The sequence below is a fragment of the Gallus gallus genome, chromosome 3, assembly GCF_016699485.2.
Source record: "Gallus gallus isolate bGalGal1 chromosome 3, bGalGal1.mat.broiler.GRCg7b, whole genome shotgun sequence".
In the NCBI taxonomy this organism is placed as follows: Eukaryota; Metazoa; Chordata; class Aves; order Galliformes; family Phasianidae; genus Gallus; species Gallus gallus.
The window spans coordinates 8,141,891-8,159,353 of record NC_052534.1 but is presented as its reverse complement, the minus strand read 5'-3'; the positions used below and the strand labels follow the sequence as shown (position 1 = coordinate 8,159,353).

At 39.7% G+C, this 17,463-nt stretch overlaps 1 protein-coding gene across 27 annotated transcripts in view; it reads left to right on the top strand.

Annotated features, from left to right (window-relative positions):
* LCLAT1 (lysocardiolipin acyltransferase 1) overlaps positions 1-17,463 on the top strand; it is a 176,031-nt gene that overhangs the window by 120,467 nt on the left and 38,101 nt on the right. For 26 of the 27 annotated variants that reach the window (XM_046938748.1, XM_015278085.4, NM_001031039.3 and 23 more), the window contains 2 exons: positions 65-211; positions 8,259-8,375. In XM_046938748.1, the coding sequence (XP_046794704.1) occupies positions 65-211; positions 8,259-8,375 (264 nt within the window). The remainder of the gene's footprint in view (positions 1-64; positions 212-8,258; positions 8,376-17,463) is intronic. The other variant, XM_025148658.3, reaches the window with a different exon arrangement.

Sequence of the window (17,463 nt, the reverse complement as noted above, 5' to 3'; positions counted from 1 at the left end):
GAATAACAGGCACTGTGGAAGTATGGGCATGAAATATTACTAAAGGTGTATTTTTAAACCACAGGCTGGGCCATGCAGGTTGCTGCCTTTATTTTCATTCAGAGGAAATGGGAAGATGACAAGAGTCACTTTGAAAACATGCTGCATTATTTCTGTGACATTCACGAGCCGTTACAACTCCTCATCTTTCCGGAAGGAACTGATCTCACAGGTAGGATACGTTTGTTGTTGTCTTGTGCAGTGATTGATATGGAAACTCCTTGTTGTTTATGGAAATGATTGAAAAAATGTCCGAGCAAGGAGCAATACTGCATTCTCTCAGACTGTAGAAGTTGTAGTTAACAATCTCGATGTGCTAATGTACCCAAGAAACACAAGCATGGTTTCACTAAGAGGTTTAACCAGTCTTCCGGATATAACTGTTAAGTCTCAAAAGCATCCCATAATTGAAGGAGTTTAACATTGGTCAATTCTACCTGCGTATTGTATTGGCAAAAATAGTTTACAAGACCTGGAATAAATTACTTCTGTGTTCCCATTTTCCATGTGACTGGGATGAACATGGTGATTGAAGATGAGAGCTAACGATTCCATTACATTTCTGCCATAATGTTTTAGGAGGAGAAAATGGATATGCTTCTTCATTAGGCCATGTTAGCTGCCTGTATCTGCAACTAAAAGAAAAAATGTTTCCCTAAAACAAATGTCAGTGTTATTGTTGTAGCAAATTTAATGAGTTACTTCTACAGTGTTTGCTTAATTATCAGTAAAATATCTGTGTTAATACAGGTGTATTATACAGCATTGATAGCAAGCTGCTAGCTGCTAACTGGTGTTGAAGAAGGCTCAAATGCCAATAAAAGAAAGCATTTTATGAATGTTCTGTAGCTCTTTATGCCTGCAGCACTATTTGATAAGCATCATTTTTAAAACAGAAAACCAATTACAACTAGACTTCTACCTTGTAGCTTATTTTAGGTTTTCACTATACTTCCCTTTGCAGATATTCTCAAATCATGCCTTATCGCAATGTCAGATCAGTAAATACTAGGCACAGTGTGAAAATAAATAATGTAAACTGCTGTTTTCTTCATGTTCCCAGTGTCCTTAAACACGGATATGTAATGTTCGGATGTATCACACTGTAGGGAGTTGTCACTTGATCCTCCTTCCTAAAGGAGAATAGATGATGAAACATTCTTGGACTGCATCACATGATATCTCTTGCTGAATTAGTAATTGTATATCTAAAATTAGGGAGGGGGATGGAAATTATCTCAATTTTTTTTCTTTCAATTCATGATTTCCTCCGGTCTTAATCTTATTCATAGTGTCAGAAGATGTCTCCTTGGGTCACACAGGTGTTTCCATGTCAAGATGGTTTAAGAGAATTGGGTTGTTCATAATTTACCCCACAAATTAAGCATGCCTTCCAATCTCTCCCAGTATTCCTCAGAGACAACAGATTTTAAAGGACTGAAGAAGTTCCTTACTACAGTTTTAAAAAAGAACTAGCTGAGGACTAAGGCAGCAGCAGGGCGTTAGCAGTTGTGCTATGGAGTCCCAAAGGCAGTGGTGGGAATGTTCCCCACTCAAACGTGGAGTTCCATGAGGCAGCAGAGTCTCTTTTCCACTGTAATTGATTATAAACAACTCTGTCTAAATTTAAGTATGTGCTGTTGATACCATCAAATGAGATGTTCACACAGGTGGGATTCTTCATTTAATATCAGAATTTCTTTATGAACACAAATTTTTGAGAGATATTTGAAGATATCTGTTGCTCTAGTTGTCCTTTCTCATGCTCATGTAATGCATGTTCGCTCACCTTGCAGAATCAAATAGATGTCTGCACTGTGTTTGCTCTGTTTTCCTGACATCAGCTTCAGCTACCACTGATTGATGGTGATAATTTATCCCCAGTTCACTGAGCAGCCCAGTGCATATTGCTGTAGGAGTACTACTGAAGGGAGTATTGCTATGCAGCTCTTTGCTACTGTAATTCTTACCCTCCCAAGCCATGTGGCAGCAATAGATTTACTCTTCTTGTAGAATGTTTTCAAGTATTCAAGAATGAAAGATCTAAAAGAAACACAGAGTATATGTGGTCCACTGCCTGAGCTCAAGTTGTTGAGGTACTTTGCATTGGAAGATGCTACTTAAGTAAGTTTAAAAAGTAGTAATGTCATTGAACCCTGAACAGTGTATTTGCAGACTGTATAAAGTTGATAATTATTTCTGGTTGGTTGGTCATCTTTGCACTCTGGGATACTTGAAGCTTAAAGCTAAATGCACCGAAGGCATTTTATTGTAATTATTTAAAAAGTCAGACTTTCTGAAGACTTCTGAAACAAACAGCTAATGCAGCCCTCCATTTTGCTCGTTGTTTTGTTTCTATTGGTGTTCTGTGTAAGACTCTTGTAGTAATTTACTACAGAGTAGTAAGAGAACTAAACACGTTGTTTTACTGGGCCTGTTCCGCAGGACCCATTGCCTATGGATTTGTCTGCATCCCTAAACATGATTCTTCTTTACTCCAATTCTTCCTTTGTCTTGGGTTTCCTTTCACGTGACATTCCCACAGATCTTTCTTGCTGCTGTCTTTGCAGGAGGCATTGTGTGCTGTGGCTTCTCCTCATCAGTAGTCATGATAACTGCTGCACACTGTGCTGAAAGGCCCAACAGGCCCACTGCCTGCAGAGTTTGTGCCAGCTTTTCCCATGACTAAGATCCCTACAGTTGGCAGTTCCCCTTTGTTCTGCCATCCATTTTTCTAAAAACTCCTTTGGGCTTAACCATCTATGAATCTCTTCTCTATGCCAAACTGTGATTCCACAGACCTTTTTTTCCCCATAAGAAATAGCTTAAAAACAAACAAAAGTTGGAAAGTTTGGTGATGCCAAAATTTAGGCAGTTGTGATGTGAAACTGTATTTTATCTAGAAGGTAGCACAGTACTGCGGTTGGATTTTCTCCCTTGTAGTAAGTGTCATGTGCTGTAGTAATGCACAAACCATTAATCAGAAGCACTGGTAGAGTTTAACAGGTAATAGTTTGAAAACAGTGCATGCAAGAACAACTGCTCAACTTTTTGTTAGAACTATAACTGTGAGCCAATATAGCAATTATGCTGCTCTCCATGCAGACTTCTGATAAATAGATGAATGAGAAATTGTTTAAAAAAGAGATTTTTGGGCTACCCATTTCTTCTTTCACTGTCCGGTCCCGGTGTCATTTGAGAGTACTTGAAGCCATAGGAGTACGTGTGTGCTTTTATCACAGGCCCAATTAAAGGAAAAGGAAGTTTCACGATAGTCAAATTTTGGTGCTAGTGAAAAAGGAAGAAAAGAATTGAGAGTCGATCAGAAGCAGTTGTATTGAGGTTGTCTGACTTAGCATTCCAGTAGGATGATGAGGGCAATGCATCGTTCTTTTGGGTGACGTCCAGCAAAACACATCAGCCTGGAAAATGTTGGATGTAAGAACGTGTGAGCTTGTTCTTTTGAGGTGAATTCATGCTGCTTACGTGTTTTCTGGGAAGCGCAGACGTACCTCCTTCTTTGGCACAGGTTATGGAGCTGTAGTTCCAGATATTCTTTACATTAGCAAGCGCAGCTTGTTACTGCATTGTGGCTCCCTGCAGAGACAAATTCTAGAGGTTTTTGTTTTAATTCAGAACTACACCATAAATTATAATTTGATTTTAAAAGATTAGGAGTTTGTTCACTTTTCCTCCTCTGGATTTCATGGGTAAAAAGCAGTTTTAACTTCCTGAAGATTTATAACTTGAAGACAAAGGAAATAGATTAGCATAACGTCTTCCTCCAGTTCACTACAGATGAGATTCTGAGATATGGTGCTTCTGTGATGCTGCTGACATCTGAGCTTTTCCAGCAATAGTGCAGTTAATGGGATTTCCCCACATAAATTCGGAGATAAATGGCAAAAAAATCCAATCAAATGATATTTTGAAGGCAGCACAGAAGCAAAATAAATAAATAAATAAAATTAAAAGGTTATAACCCTTACATTCTTGGCTTTTTTTTCTTGTTGTTTTTTGGCATAGTTTGACAAGTGCACTGCAGCAGTGTGTAAAGGCCTCAGGTAAGTGGGTCGTCTTGTGCTTGCCACCTGCCCTCCAAGCAGTTGCATGGATCAGCTGAATGAGACACGGGAGCAGAAACAAGCACAGCTATTAAATGTTACCCTGTGAAATAACTCTTAGCCTATATGATAGGACTTAGGTGAGGATGTAGGAAAGGTTTTATGTTTGTATGTGTATGGCTATTCTAGTAGGGGTTACATCTGGCAGATAGAAGATGTGTATGAAAACCAGTGTGGTTTGCGATCATTTACCTCTATCATCTGAAGTTCTTTCTTCAACAGTTTGGGGTTTGATACAGTCCTAGTTGGGTGACTCTGCAAGTGCATATAGCATACCCTTACTACGAGAATGAACACCTTGCTGGACATTTATTGCCTGTATAATTTGTACTCCCTTTGAAACCCACATATAAAATTTTCCATATTCCTTCTTATTGGAACCAAGGAGTTAAAATAAAATGCAAAATACAGTGAATAGGAATGATGAGTGAGAACTTAGGAGGTAGATTTACTTTGGCTTAATTCTTAATTGCAGAGGAAAAAACCTGGAATATTTGTTTCTAGAAAGCAATTCTTACTCATTTCTTTGTGTGGGTGAGCAAGAGGGAGCATCACCTTTTTCTAGATGATGTGAGCGGCCTTTTGGGACTGGGAAGACCTAAACCAAGTTCAGTTCCAGTCCCTGCTCCAAGAGCTCCTTTATGCAGTTCTCATTATACTTGGTTAGAGGCAAAGCACAGAGACTTCCCCTTTTTAAGGAAGTATTTTCATTAACAGGCTTGCAAAGGTATCCTACAATTTTATTTCTTCTCCTTATTTCCACCTACAAATATTACAAGTTTGGCTGCAGAATAATGAATCACCTACACAAGTTCTGTGGTGTTGACAGTGTCTGCTGACTAAGGGATTTTTTTAAGAGGTGACTGTTGTGTAGATTCACTTAGGCTGGAGAGGATATACAATAAATGTATTTTTAATTTCCTGCATTGTTTTTTTTTTAACCTCTAGGTTTCATGTAATATGGAGCATCCAGTTTTCTGGCTTTTGTTGAACCTTGTACTCTCAGAAGGGTTAAGCATGAGTTTCTCATGCAGGGATCCCAAGCAGCAGCATGCACCAAGGTGCTTGCATCAGCTAATGTAGCAGTCAGTGCATTTATGCAGAAATAATAGCAAAATAATATACTGTTTTTTAAGAAAACACCAAGAGAGGCAGGATGGGGAGGAAGAGTGTGATGCTTTCAGGGTAGCATCAAAAACCCTCTGACCTCCTTAACTTGCTGTATTACAATATTGTAATAATAAATGCAGTGCAGAAAGCCCCATGACTTGATAGATGTTACAAATCGAAGAGGGAAATAATTCTTCCAGATGACAATGATCATTGCGTTAGCTGTGAGTGTCACTTTGTTTCTAAAATCCCATTACTCTGGGCTCGTGGAAAGGAGGATGGAACAATCCATTATATAAAACTTACAGTCCAGAGGCGAGGGGCACAAACAAATGGAATATCAGGAAATAGCTGACGAGTGTTGGCTGGAGCACCAATGTCCAGCTGTTCACGTTTTTAGAAAGGCATTGTAGTAAAGGGAAATGAGGAAGATGCTTTGCAGATGTTTACAGTGGAATCTTTCCAAGTGCAAGGAGGTGAGTGTGAGGTTTACCTCAATGCAATGAGCAGCAGAAGTTCTGACTCCTTTTTACAGTGTAAAGTAGCTCTTGCTCAGAAAAATAAGCTGCCCATTTACTCATTGTTTCATATGTAGTTCAAGTAGAAGTGTTCAGCAGACAGAACTTGTTTTCATGCTGCCCTCCTTAACAGAGGTGCTAGTGAGCAGGCTTACAGAGGAGCTGTTTCTGGGTGGACATGAACTGTGTGCAGTTTAATTAAGGTTCTGATTGTTTTAAACTGCTAAGCTAATGTGGAATTGCACAGCACTTTTGTCTCAAAGCTTTGACTGACTCGATTTGCAGACTTGAAATCTTAATTTGCATATGCAGAAAATGAAGTAGAAACTTACAGTGTCTTTTGGAAGAAACAGCACAGTAGCTGAAAAACCCTGTGATAAATTATTTTTAGGCACCTTACTTGAATCACCACAGGATCTGGAAAAGAGCTTTAGAGCTTTTGACTTGAGGATTTCTTAGAGAAACGTAGGAGCTTTTGACTTGTGTATTTTTTATAGGAAAACTAGTGGTCATTGTCCTAATAGTACAATACAGTTATGACTGTAAGATAGAATCCAGCTTTTCAGGTGAACATTTAATACTTAGGGGATTATTCTTTCCTTCTCTGCCATTTCAAGCCTTGCTTATGACTCATTTTTCAAGTTTTGCTACAACAGAGGCAAGGATCCTACAGGCAAATTCCCTTCACTGATTCACAATAGTCTGTTTTCAACACTGAAATAGCAGTCTAGCAGACAGAAATAGGTACTCCAGTCATGAGAGACATAATACATATGCTCAAGGAAAGATGAGTTTAAGTTATGTAGCCAACTGTAATTTTAGAGTTTCACACATTCTGTAATTTTTACAACACTTTTATAAGATGTAATATTTTCAAGTGTCTGTAGGTTTTGACAACTTGGCAGGAATTAAATCTTTGGCTGTTCTTTGTTGAACCTACTTGGCTACTGTGCAGTAGTTTTTTCCTTTCCTCCAAGTCACAAGGTTGGGAGATCTTGTGCAGTAAATCTTGAGGAGTACAGGTCTGTAAGGCATATAGGTAACGTGTTACCTTATATAGGTAGCAATAGGTTACAGTGGAAAAATACCTCATTATACTAATATGATATAGCACTTACTAAAAGATAGCTTGTCCAGTAATAGAGAGACCCACATTTGCTGATAAACAATGAGCTCGTGCAGTTTAGGAATTAGAATGATGCATTCATGCAAAAAAGGCATCTGGTACTACTGTTGCTGATTTGTCAACATGTTCTGTTGCCCCTTTATAGGGTGAAAGTTTGAGCGTAAGGGAAAGAACTTGCCTGTGTGTAGCAGTTCTGTTAAATTATTAAGCAGTGGTATGATGTTCCAATGGTTTATCTCTCATCTCTGGTCAGGTTAACTGTGGGCGCTTAGAAAAAAGCTGGTTCTGCTTGAGGAAGATTATTAATTGCTTAGGCAATGATTTTCTTACACAGATGTGTGTTAGGATTTCATCTTCTAAAACACCACGTGGGACTCTATAAATACCAGTTATTTAATACGTTAGTTATGTAAAATGATTTCTTGTTGCCATGGGAACATTGTATGAGTCCTTTGCCTTTTGACCCAAGATGAGGTGCAGAAGTACCCGCAGCAAAGGAGAAGCACAGCCCCCAAGGCTGTTTGACTTCAGCTTTCAAGTTCCCTACATGTAGGAGAGAACAAATCGCTGCTTCTCCACTTGTTTTGAGAAGTTTCTACTGTGTCTACACCTCCCTCCCTTAGTGGGCTCTGTTAGCAATTGGTTCTCAAAAGCTTTGGTTTGGTTTGCTCTGGATAGGGTTCTTTCTGCTAGAGTTTTGAACTGGTGGTGAAGCTGCACCAGTACTTGATATTGTGTTCAGTTTTGGGCCTGTCACTGCAAGAAAGACATTGAAGCCCTGGATAGTATCCAAAGAAGGGTAGCGAAGCTGTGAAGGGTCTGGAGCTCAAGTCTTATGGGGAGCAGCTGAGGGAACTGGGATTGTCTGGTCTGGGGAAGAGGAGTCTCAGGGGAGACCTTATTGCTTTCTACAACTTCCTGAAGGGAGGTTGTGGCAAGGTGGGGGTTGGCTTTTGTCCCAGGTAATAGAGAGAGGATGAGTGGTAATGGCTTTGAGTTGCTCCAGGAGAGGCTCAGGTTGGATAATAGGATACGTTTCTTCTCAAAAAGAGTAGCGAGAAGCTGAGGGGCATGGTCAGTGGACATGGTGGGGATGGGTTGGTGGTTGTAATTAATGATCTTAAAGGTATTTTATATAAATGTGTATATGTATATATATATGTGTGTGTGTATATATATAACCAAAAGCATCTTGCATTTGGCCCCCATCTGAAAAGCTGTGGCAGATTTGTGCCGTGTGAATTGTTTTTCTACTTGTTTTCCTGACATACCATGTTTAAATGTAATTCTTGGTCAACATGCACACTCATAGAAAACTGTGCTTTTTATTGTCTCCTCCAGCCAATACCAAAGCTCGCAGTAATGACTTTGCTGAAAAGAATGGACTTCGAAAATATGAGTATGTCTTACATCCACGGACTACAGGATTCACTTTTGTGGTGGAATGTCTACGGGAAGGTAATCCTGCTCTCCATTTCTACATACGTTTTTGTCTTGAACATACCTACTCTCCACAAAATGGTGGAAGTCAATCTTCACAAAGCTTGAAGTGTTTCCAGAGATGCTTTACGAATACTGGTTACCAAAAAGGTCTTGCTTGCTGTTATACTTAAAATGATTGTAACATGGGTAGATTTGAGAGAGTTGATATGGGATACTGAAGAGGCATAATGAACGTGAACAACATTTTTGCATTTTTTTCAAATAGTGCAGCTTGCTTGGCAGTCTTCTTCAGGAAAATAGGAGAAAAGGTCCCAAGGAATTTCAACCTTATTGTCTCTACCAGTCCTTAACCTTCATGGGGTTGACACTGAGCACGCAGACATGTATTACTGCCCTCTCTCAAAGGCTTCCATGTTCAGCTGTGAAAAAATTGCTGTGTTCAGTGGATATGGGAAATGCTGAGCAACATGCAGACGCAGCAAATCGGCTGCCCAATGTTGTCAGCTTTTCCAGGCAGTGCTGATTTGGAGAAACTGTGTAAAACATGAGTTATGTTGCTTGGCATGTCAGTGGGTGAGAGAACATGTGGTGCTCGCTTTTTAACTAGAAATGGTCTTCCATTCCTGTATTAATCTGGTGTTAAGAGACTGATTCCGTATTGTCAGGGGAACAGAGTATAGAGATGCGGTTGCTTGTTAGAATGAAACATCTGGGGGATGTTTTGGAAATGGGCATTTTGATGAGATTTCTGCCAGGCTTTCGGCCGTAATGGTATAATCGTTGTAATAATACCGATATGGCAGTGATTCAAATGCAAATGAGTGAATGTTCTCAGGATGTATGAATGTATGATTGAAGAAAATAAACGTGTACAGTAAATGTAAAGTGACTTATTTATAGGCTAGTTCTTCTGGGATAAGCAATTCCAGATCTTTAACACATGTTGGTTATTCTGTCTGCCAAAGGGAGAAGTTTGAGATTATTAAAAAGAATGAGGTCCTGATGGTAGTTTTTTTCCTTGCTGGAATCCTTGCTTGGATTTTAGAAGCAGAGCTGACTTGCATTTTGCCTGATTCCTACTTGAGCAGAAGCACTAAAATCACTGTTAACACTTTGATATTTTGTCCAACTGGATATCTTCGTAACGGATTGTGTATCTATATGACCGTATATTTATCCAACATTCTCTGGTGGGCATCTTAAATTTTCATGTATCTTGAAAGTTTATTATTCATTTTGCTGTAGTGAAAAATCATACATGAAATCTCAAAACATGTTCTAGTTGAAACTTTTCCACCCTAGGTTAATGGTACGTAATGGTGATTCTAGCCTGGAACGTTGAAGAAACGTTCTCAACCTGGAATGTTATCAACTTAACAAATAATAGATTCTATAATTACCTCAGGAAACCTCAAGAAAGAGTGGTAAGGATAGGGTGTTAGCACTGTGTCCATGTCTCAGGAATGTCATTGTGCTACAGTAGTACCAATTATCATAAAAATAGTGTCATTTCCTTTTTACTGGTTGTAACAGCCAGCAGAAGATGGTGTATGTGGCTTTAACATGGAGGAGAGAGTGGTGGAGACTTTAACATCATATTTACATGTTTGGAAGTATCTTTGTGCGTAGATGACAACCTTATTGCCCTGCGGTTCTGCTGTGAATACATTCTGGCTCGTGGCTGTTTTCCATTCCCAAAGCTCGAGTGTCTACTTCAGGCCTGTACTCCCAAAATAGGCTGATGAAGTGAGGGGGGAAAATGTCATTAGTAGTTTAACTGCATTTTGGATGTTGAAAGAAACTGCAATTATGCAAGAACACTGATTAATATGCATCACGAGCTGTAGCATGAAAGAATTACCTGTTATTACATAAAATAAGTGACCCATCTGAATAGGAAATGAAAAAATAACCTTCAGCTAAACGTTGCTTGTATCTCTATGGGAGAGTTTCTTCCTGGAGGAGGCACTATCTGCACGCTGACAGTGTAATCCTAGCAGTTACCAGTCCTTGGCTTTCCATAGGTAGCACAACCTCCTGAACCACCTGAGTGGATTTCTGCCAGTGATGACTAGCACACAAATTCCTGTGACCACCTTGCTCTTATATGGTCATTAGTTCAACTGCTTGATCTCTTTTGCCCAGAGATGCTGCTAAGGTGGGGGTTGAGTCATTTCTAAGAATGCTTAAAAAAAAAAATCTATTTAGCCTCCACCAAACAGGCTGGCAATAAAAGTAATTCAGGCAGCACATTTCTTCCTTGGCTTCTGACTCCCTTTTTTATTTATTTGCATTCCCCACCATATCCTAGCTCTCTGTGAGTGGTAGTGCTTACACCCCTGCGCTAACTCTTTTAAACAGAAACCCAGGTAAAAGCTGACTACATTTCTTTCGATTGTGCTCAGGTGCCACGATAGTGAAAATACGTGCAGGTAATCATCATATTACAGTTTTTCACTGATATAAACCAAAGAACCGCCCAGGAGTGAGCACAGATGATGAATGTGCTTTAGATGGGTAATTAATGATGTACTGAGTAGAGCAAGGACTACAGTTATTGCTGCTTTTTTAAGAAAGAGAAAGACATAATTTTGATTCAGCTTTTTTTTTTTTTTGAGAAGTATGTTCCTTTGGCTCAATAGTAAATTTAAACAGGATGATTTAGTACGGTGTTGTTTGTGTGTGGTAAGAGAAAATGCGGTGTGGACATGTGAAGACGAAGAGTAAAAGACCACATGGTTGTTGCATAAGGGCAGCTTGCTACCTGATAATGCAGTATAGTAGCGTGTTACCTGAAGATGTGGGAGGTGAATAAGAGAGGAAAAGAAATTTCAGTAAGGACTAATAAAGATGGAGAGGCATTAAGTACACCTAGGCTAAATATAGATTAACAAAATATATGCGTCTTTCACCCGTGTAAGGTGTTCCTTCATGGGAACAGGTACCGAGTTTCTATTTGCAGGTTTGTGAGCTTCTTCATTAATCTGTACTGATGCGTGTTGCTCAGATTAGTGCCAGTCTTTTTTTCCTTCTATGCTTCTCTATCCTTTGTCTATCAAAATACTAGAAGTATATGAACTCGCTGAATTCTGCACTTTGTCAGTGCTGAAGCCCATTAGTTTGGTTGTCATGGCAGCCAGAGGAATTATCCTGTGGAAGACCAAAGCTTGGTTGACCAAAGTGACTTTTGCAATCCCATATACTTTATTCACATCAGCTTAGTTGGCTATTGATAGAAAGCAGAGAGAAATGAAATAGTTGATTTGCTGCTTTCCAACTCTTTTCACATGATTAAGTGTATCATTTGTCTTGCCTCAGCTGTTATGAATCCTAGTTGCAATCAGCACCTGGTGAAAAATTATTGGTGCTTACCACTATATTTCCTTGGATAACAAAGGGGAGCATTTTTGGAAAGACAGTCACAGCATGTTTTGATATGAATAAGCAGTGGAAAATGAACTCTATACACCAAAATGAAGATTGGTCGTAATTTTATATAATAAAATAAATAATTGTTATACAGCACTCTTTAACGGTCACCTTAATTCATATCAGATCCCTTCAGGCTTGAGCCTTGGAATAGATGCCACGTGTGGAGTCATTTTTGGCAGAGCTCAGCTTAATGGAAATCATCCCCTTTTATAACCTGTGCAATGCTTTATAAAGCATTCCTTTAACAAAGTTAATGAAAAACATTTCTGGTTTATATAATGCTCTTGACGATCCAGTTTGTCAGAGATCAGAGATCCTTCTCTGGAAGGTCAGGAAGTTACTCAGAAATTGAGTGTAGGCTTTCAGGCCTGGTTGCATTTCATAAAGTTTTCCTGAAGTGCCAAATGACACTGAAAGTTCATATGGCTCGAATGTTCTTTTTCTAAAGGGTGGGAAACAATCCCAGTTGATTTGTTTCAATATGGTATGAATTCATTGAATTACACGTATTATCTTGACATAATATCTGCAGTTGAAGTAAAATAATCTGTCAGGAGAAAATAGCCGTTGATAAATGATTTCTTAAAATTGCTTCTTGGCTTTGAAGTGTTTTCTCAGGACTCTATAAGCGGTACATGTGAAGACAGATGTAAGGTTTTAAAGCATCATTAGAAGACTGTTCATACTCTTGGAGGCAGTAATTTCTGTCAACACTAAGTTTGAACTGACCTCTTTTTGACACTTTCTATATATCCATCAACAGCCTTTAATACCTGGATACATCGAGCTGTGTGTTCCTGTAACAGGGTTTGTATTTCACTGGTTTTACAGTATGACAGAGTCAGAAGTATTTGCGTTATTATAGTACTTCATTCAGCTTCAAATTTATTTTGGGGTCATAAATTAGCCAACAGAAGAGAATACTGCAGAAAAGAGCTGCCAACTTCAGCATCCTAAAATAGAAAAAGAGAAAAATTTAACATGCTTGCCTTCATTGTGTATTCTTAGTGACAGAAATAAGCAGCAATTCTCATCTTTTTTTCCATAATTCCTTCAAAATTGATAGTTTTGTCCCAAAGTAAATGTTTATACACACAGTCATAAATCGGTCTATCTGCTGTTGTTTAAATCTGAGCTGTACGGCACTACAGCATTTCAGTAATTGCAGATATCCCAATGTATTTCATTGCTAGGGCAGGAAAATTGTGTTCAGGTATTCAATACAGCCAAGCAATTGCACAGCAGAGTGGCATCCAGATGTCCTCGCTTTGCACAGAGCATACAGTAAGCTGCCACGGAAATCCCTACATCTCTTAGGACCACTGTGGTGATTCTGTAGTTGTTACATGATGCTTAAATTTGATGTATTTGTGTAAATGGTGTTTGAAGTCGAGACTCCCAGTTTGGTGATTCATTAATGTGACCCTCCAACCTGTAGCGGGACCACTACCAAAACCTGTAGGGGTTTTGTGAGCTTGCACACTGAGCAGCACTGCAGCCTCTCCAAGCAGCTCTGACATGTTTGTTCTGTGCATGTGTCAACCAAAACTGCTTTATTCTGAATGCAGGAAAGTGTAAGTGGCCACAGGAAGTCCCCAGTCACCTAATTTCACCTGTCTGTCCACAGGATTTCAGATTAAACAGCAACACTGAATGGTCATTCCTCGGTGCATGGAAATCATTTCCCCCTGGCTTGTTTTGCTCTGTGTATCTCTGCCTCCCAGAGTCATCTTCTGAATGAGACCAATACTCAGAGATTGCGGAACTATTGTGAAAGTACTCATAGCATTCTTTCAGCTGAAAGTAAGCTTTAATGTTTGCCGTTAGAATTGAAAATGTACTTTCATAGGAATTGGAAGCTGTGCAGTAAATAGCATAGCCTCTGATACAGGAAAATATCTGTAAGCTGAAGATTGCATGTCTTTTGTGCCTTCTGTGTTTTGCTAGAAATTTCATAACAAATTAGTTCATGAAGGCAACCAAGGACCTTGTTCACAAGTGCACTTTTTATCACCAGGCATGTCTGTGGAATTCAGTAATGCAGAAAATACAGGGCAGGCTGTTATCATAGAATCGCTAAGGTTGGAAAAGACCCACAGGATCATCCAGTCCAACCACTCGCCCTTCACCAATGGTTCCCGCTAAACCATGTCCATCAACACAACATCCAAACGCTCTTTGAACACCACCAGGCTCGGTGGTGTTCTTCTTTGTTGTTCTTCTCCACGGGTCCTGACAGTCGTCTTTGTCATTTGCAACATGGGACAGAGGGCAGCTTGACTTTATCCAGAATTGTGCTGTCAGTGGTTATCATATCTTGCAAACTTCTGCACGTGCACACGTTGATGTGCACACACTGATGTGCACACGTTGATGTGCTTCTCAGATTGAGCACCAGCTTTCTGTCAGATCGTTTCTGCTGAAGTCTTTGTTCCTCTCTCTTCTTGCTTGTATTGATGGAGCAGTATTCACCTCACCTGTGTGGCACACAGCCCATTCTCTCAGCCATCCTCAATAGGAGTTGGTTTATTCCAAGCCATGCTCTTCTCTCAGATGCCATTCTTTCCATCCTCCATTGCTTTTGAGAATTAAGTGCAGCATTTCACTGCAGTATTTACAGTAGGTTTATATCAGAGTCACTATCGGCGCTGTTTGCAGCTTGACAAATTTTTGTTACCTGCTCATCCCTGCAGCTAATTGGAAATATTTCAGGTTTTATGACCCTGGGCCTATCAAGACCCATCAACTGCAGTAATCTTCTTAAACTCTCTTACATGTGAGTCATGGCTTGTGACAAGCAGATATACCATGTGGCAGATCGTTTTCCATTTATGTCCTCACAGGTTATTAGAAGTTGCTGTGGAAACCATATTAAAAAGATATTATTTGCCAGAAGTTACCCCATAGTGGTATTAGAGGTTTCCAGCGTTTTCCCTTACCTCAGAATACATAGTGTCTGTGGTAACTATGTGGCAACATTTAATGAATGTGAACATTTTGATTTCTCCAACGGCAGGCATGGAATAATGTTAGCCCATCGCATCGCATGTGCAGAAATGAAGCTCTTGCTTGTCCATAGATCAGAAAAAATGACTAAGTACAAACTAAATCTCTTCAGAATCAAACATGTTCTTTATCTAATGTTTGTCATCTCTTCAGGATGCTCTAATGAAAGGTTATTCTGGTTATTAATGCTTTTTAGCTCGATGGAGGACTGAACGTGTGAAGCAAGGTATATCTGCTGGCCAAGACTTGGTCAGCATCTCTCTGGGTGTAGGTTTCAAAAGGTCAGTCATCTGCTTGGAGCATTGAATTGGTTTGTTTTTCTTTCCTACAGCGTCCTTCACAGCAGTACAGTAAGGTCAGTGCAGTGCCTTGACATACTTCTGATGCTCCACTGAGTCCGCACAAAACAAAAACCAGTCTCTCTTGCGGCTTTGTGCACGGTATCCTTTTGACTGGCTTGATGCTGAGAAAGCATACTGAGTGCTTTAAGAATTATCAAGTGGTTTTGGCTTTTGTGTCAGAATAGAGAATGTTTTGGTTGTGTTTAAAGGCTTACAGCAGCGGGACAGACAATAGGTGAGCCTCAGATGAAGGTCAGGTCTATTAGTCACTACTTGTTTTTGTCCGTTCATGACCCATAATTTTGTAGGTGATGTTGGCTGGATTAGTAGCATACTTAATCACTGCTGAAGTTGAAATTAATTCCTCTGAAATAGAAGAATATAATTGTTACCTATTTATTTCACGGGGCCTTACCAGATGCTGTACATACCATATCCATTTCTCAGCTGTATTTATTCGTAAGGCAAATACAATCTTCAAGCAGTCTTGACTCTTCCAGGACAAAATACTGCTTTAGTTTCAGTGAGGAGATGATGTTTCCTGATGCGTTATATTAGAAAAATAGCAGCATCTACAGGCTGAATAGACTAATCCCAAATCAGTGTTCCATTGTAGAGGAGATTCTCAATCATGTTTAATGGATTCCCCACTCTTCCACTTTTTGCAGATGCTGGCTCTTTTCACTTCCAGCTGCATTAAAGTTGCTGCAAATGTATTTTGTGTATTTCTGATATCACATTTCTATATGAGTAATGGCTGGCAGGGGAGAAGGTTCGTGGAGTCACTTCAGTTACTGAAAATGTTGGAATCCTTACACTGTTGATACATTCACCAAATCTGTAAGATAGTAATAAAACTTCAAATCTCCTCTGGTTATGGAATTTGGTGCTTATATATTGTAAAACTGCAAGCAGATTTCATTCTTCCATTCCTCTCTGCTGTTGCAGCTTCAGCTCCTTCCTTTTGCTCTCCTCCCAATCCCCTGTCACTGTTTTGAGGGCATGCAAAAATTAGCCCAGCATCTTACTTCTCCAGGCTGACTCGTATCCCTGAGTTTGGCAGTCATTTGTAAGGCTCTGCTCCAGAGACTGAGAGCAGTGCCACATTCATGAGCCCTGGATGTTGCTATGGTACTGATACTGAAAACTGAAAAACATAAGAGGGCAGAGGAGCTTGGGAAAAATTGTAGTAGAGTATAAATGCTTTTTAAAATAGATTTTTATCAAAAGACAGATTTCAGCGTAAACTCAACTGTCCACTTCATTCATCACCTTGCATGTAATCTGAAATATTGCTGTCTTTGAGACCTATCTTGTCAACCTTTTCCTGAACTACAGGATTCCAGAGGGCATTGCTGTCAGTGCTATCACCAAACATCGGTAGATATAGGAGGGGCTTCCCTGTAATGTGTATTTTTCATGCCAGTTATTTGAAGAACTACATAATGTGAATGAGCTGAAGTATATACAGTTTATAATATAGACAGATTCAAGTAAGAATGGATTTTCCCATCATTTCATTTTCCTGTGGAACGGCTGCCAGCTGAGAACTGCAGAACTGTGTTTGATATACGTTCTCTGTAGCGATCCTTCTCCCATTTCATACTGTTAAAATCTAGTTCTCCTATCTTAGAAAAAGCCTCTCTGAGATGCGTACCATCTGCGTTTAGACAAATGCAAGTCTTTGGTTTTGTTTGCATTGCTAGTCGTTGTTGACCTTGCAGTACAGCAATAAAAGTGAGTGCTCTTAGTCGTTAGAAAGCAGTTGCAGAAGCAGGGACCTGAGCATCCTTCTGGTTGGCTTGTTCCGATAACCAGTCCTTCAATGCTCTGAAAAGAGCTGGCCTGTCGTGATGGTTTAAGGCATTACATGGACAGTAAGCACATCTATTAGGAGGAAAGCATAACATGCACAATAAATAAAAAGAGGGACGTTTTCAGAAATGCTTCAGACGCTTTGGAATTTGTGAGCAATGGCGCGTTTGTGTTGCCTGGAAGTTGCTATGGGTACTGATGTTGAAAAGCCAAACACACAGAGAGCAGACCTTAGGGACATAAGTCCCATTTAAAATCCTATAAGAATGACTGTTCTTTAAATCTGCTCGGATGCTTCTAAAAAAGCTTCCCTCAAAAGGATTGTTAGCCTAAGTGCTCTCCAGGTCCATCCCGTCAGCAGCACCGCTGTGATTCAACCAGTCCATTTTTTTCTGTCTTTACTTATCCAAAAAAGTATTCCTTCCAAAAGACCTGAAAGCTCCTCGGCTTTCTCTGTGAACTCTTTGCTTTGCTCTTCTTGCAGCACGAATCAGAGAATTAAATGAAAC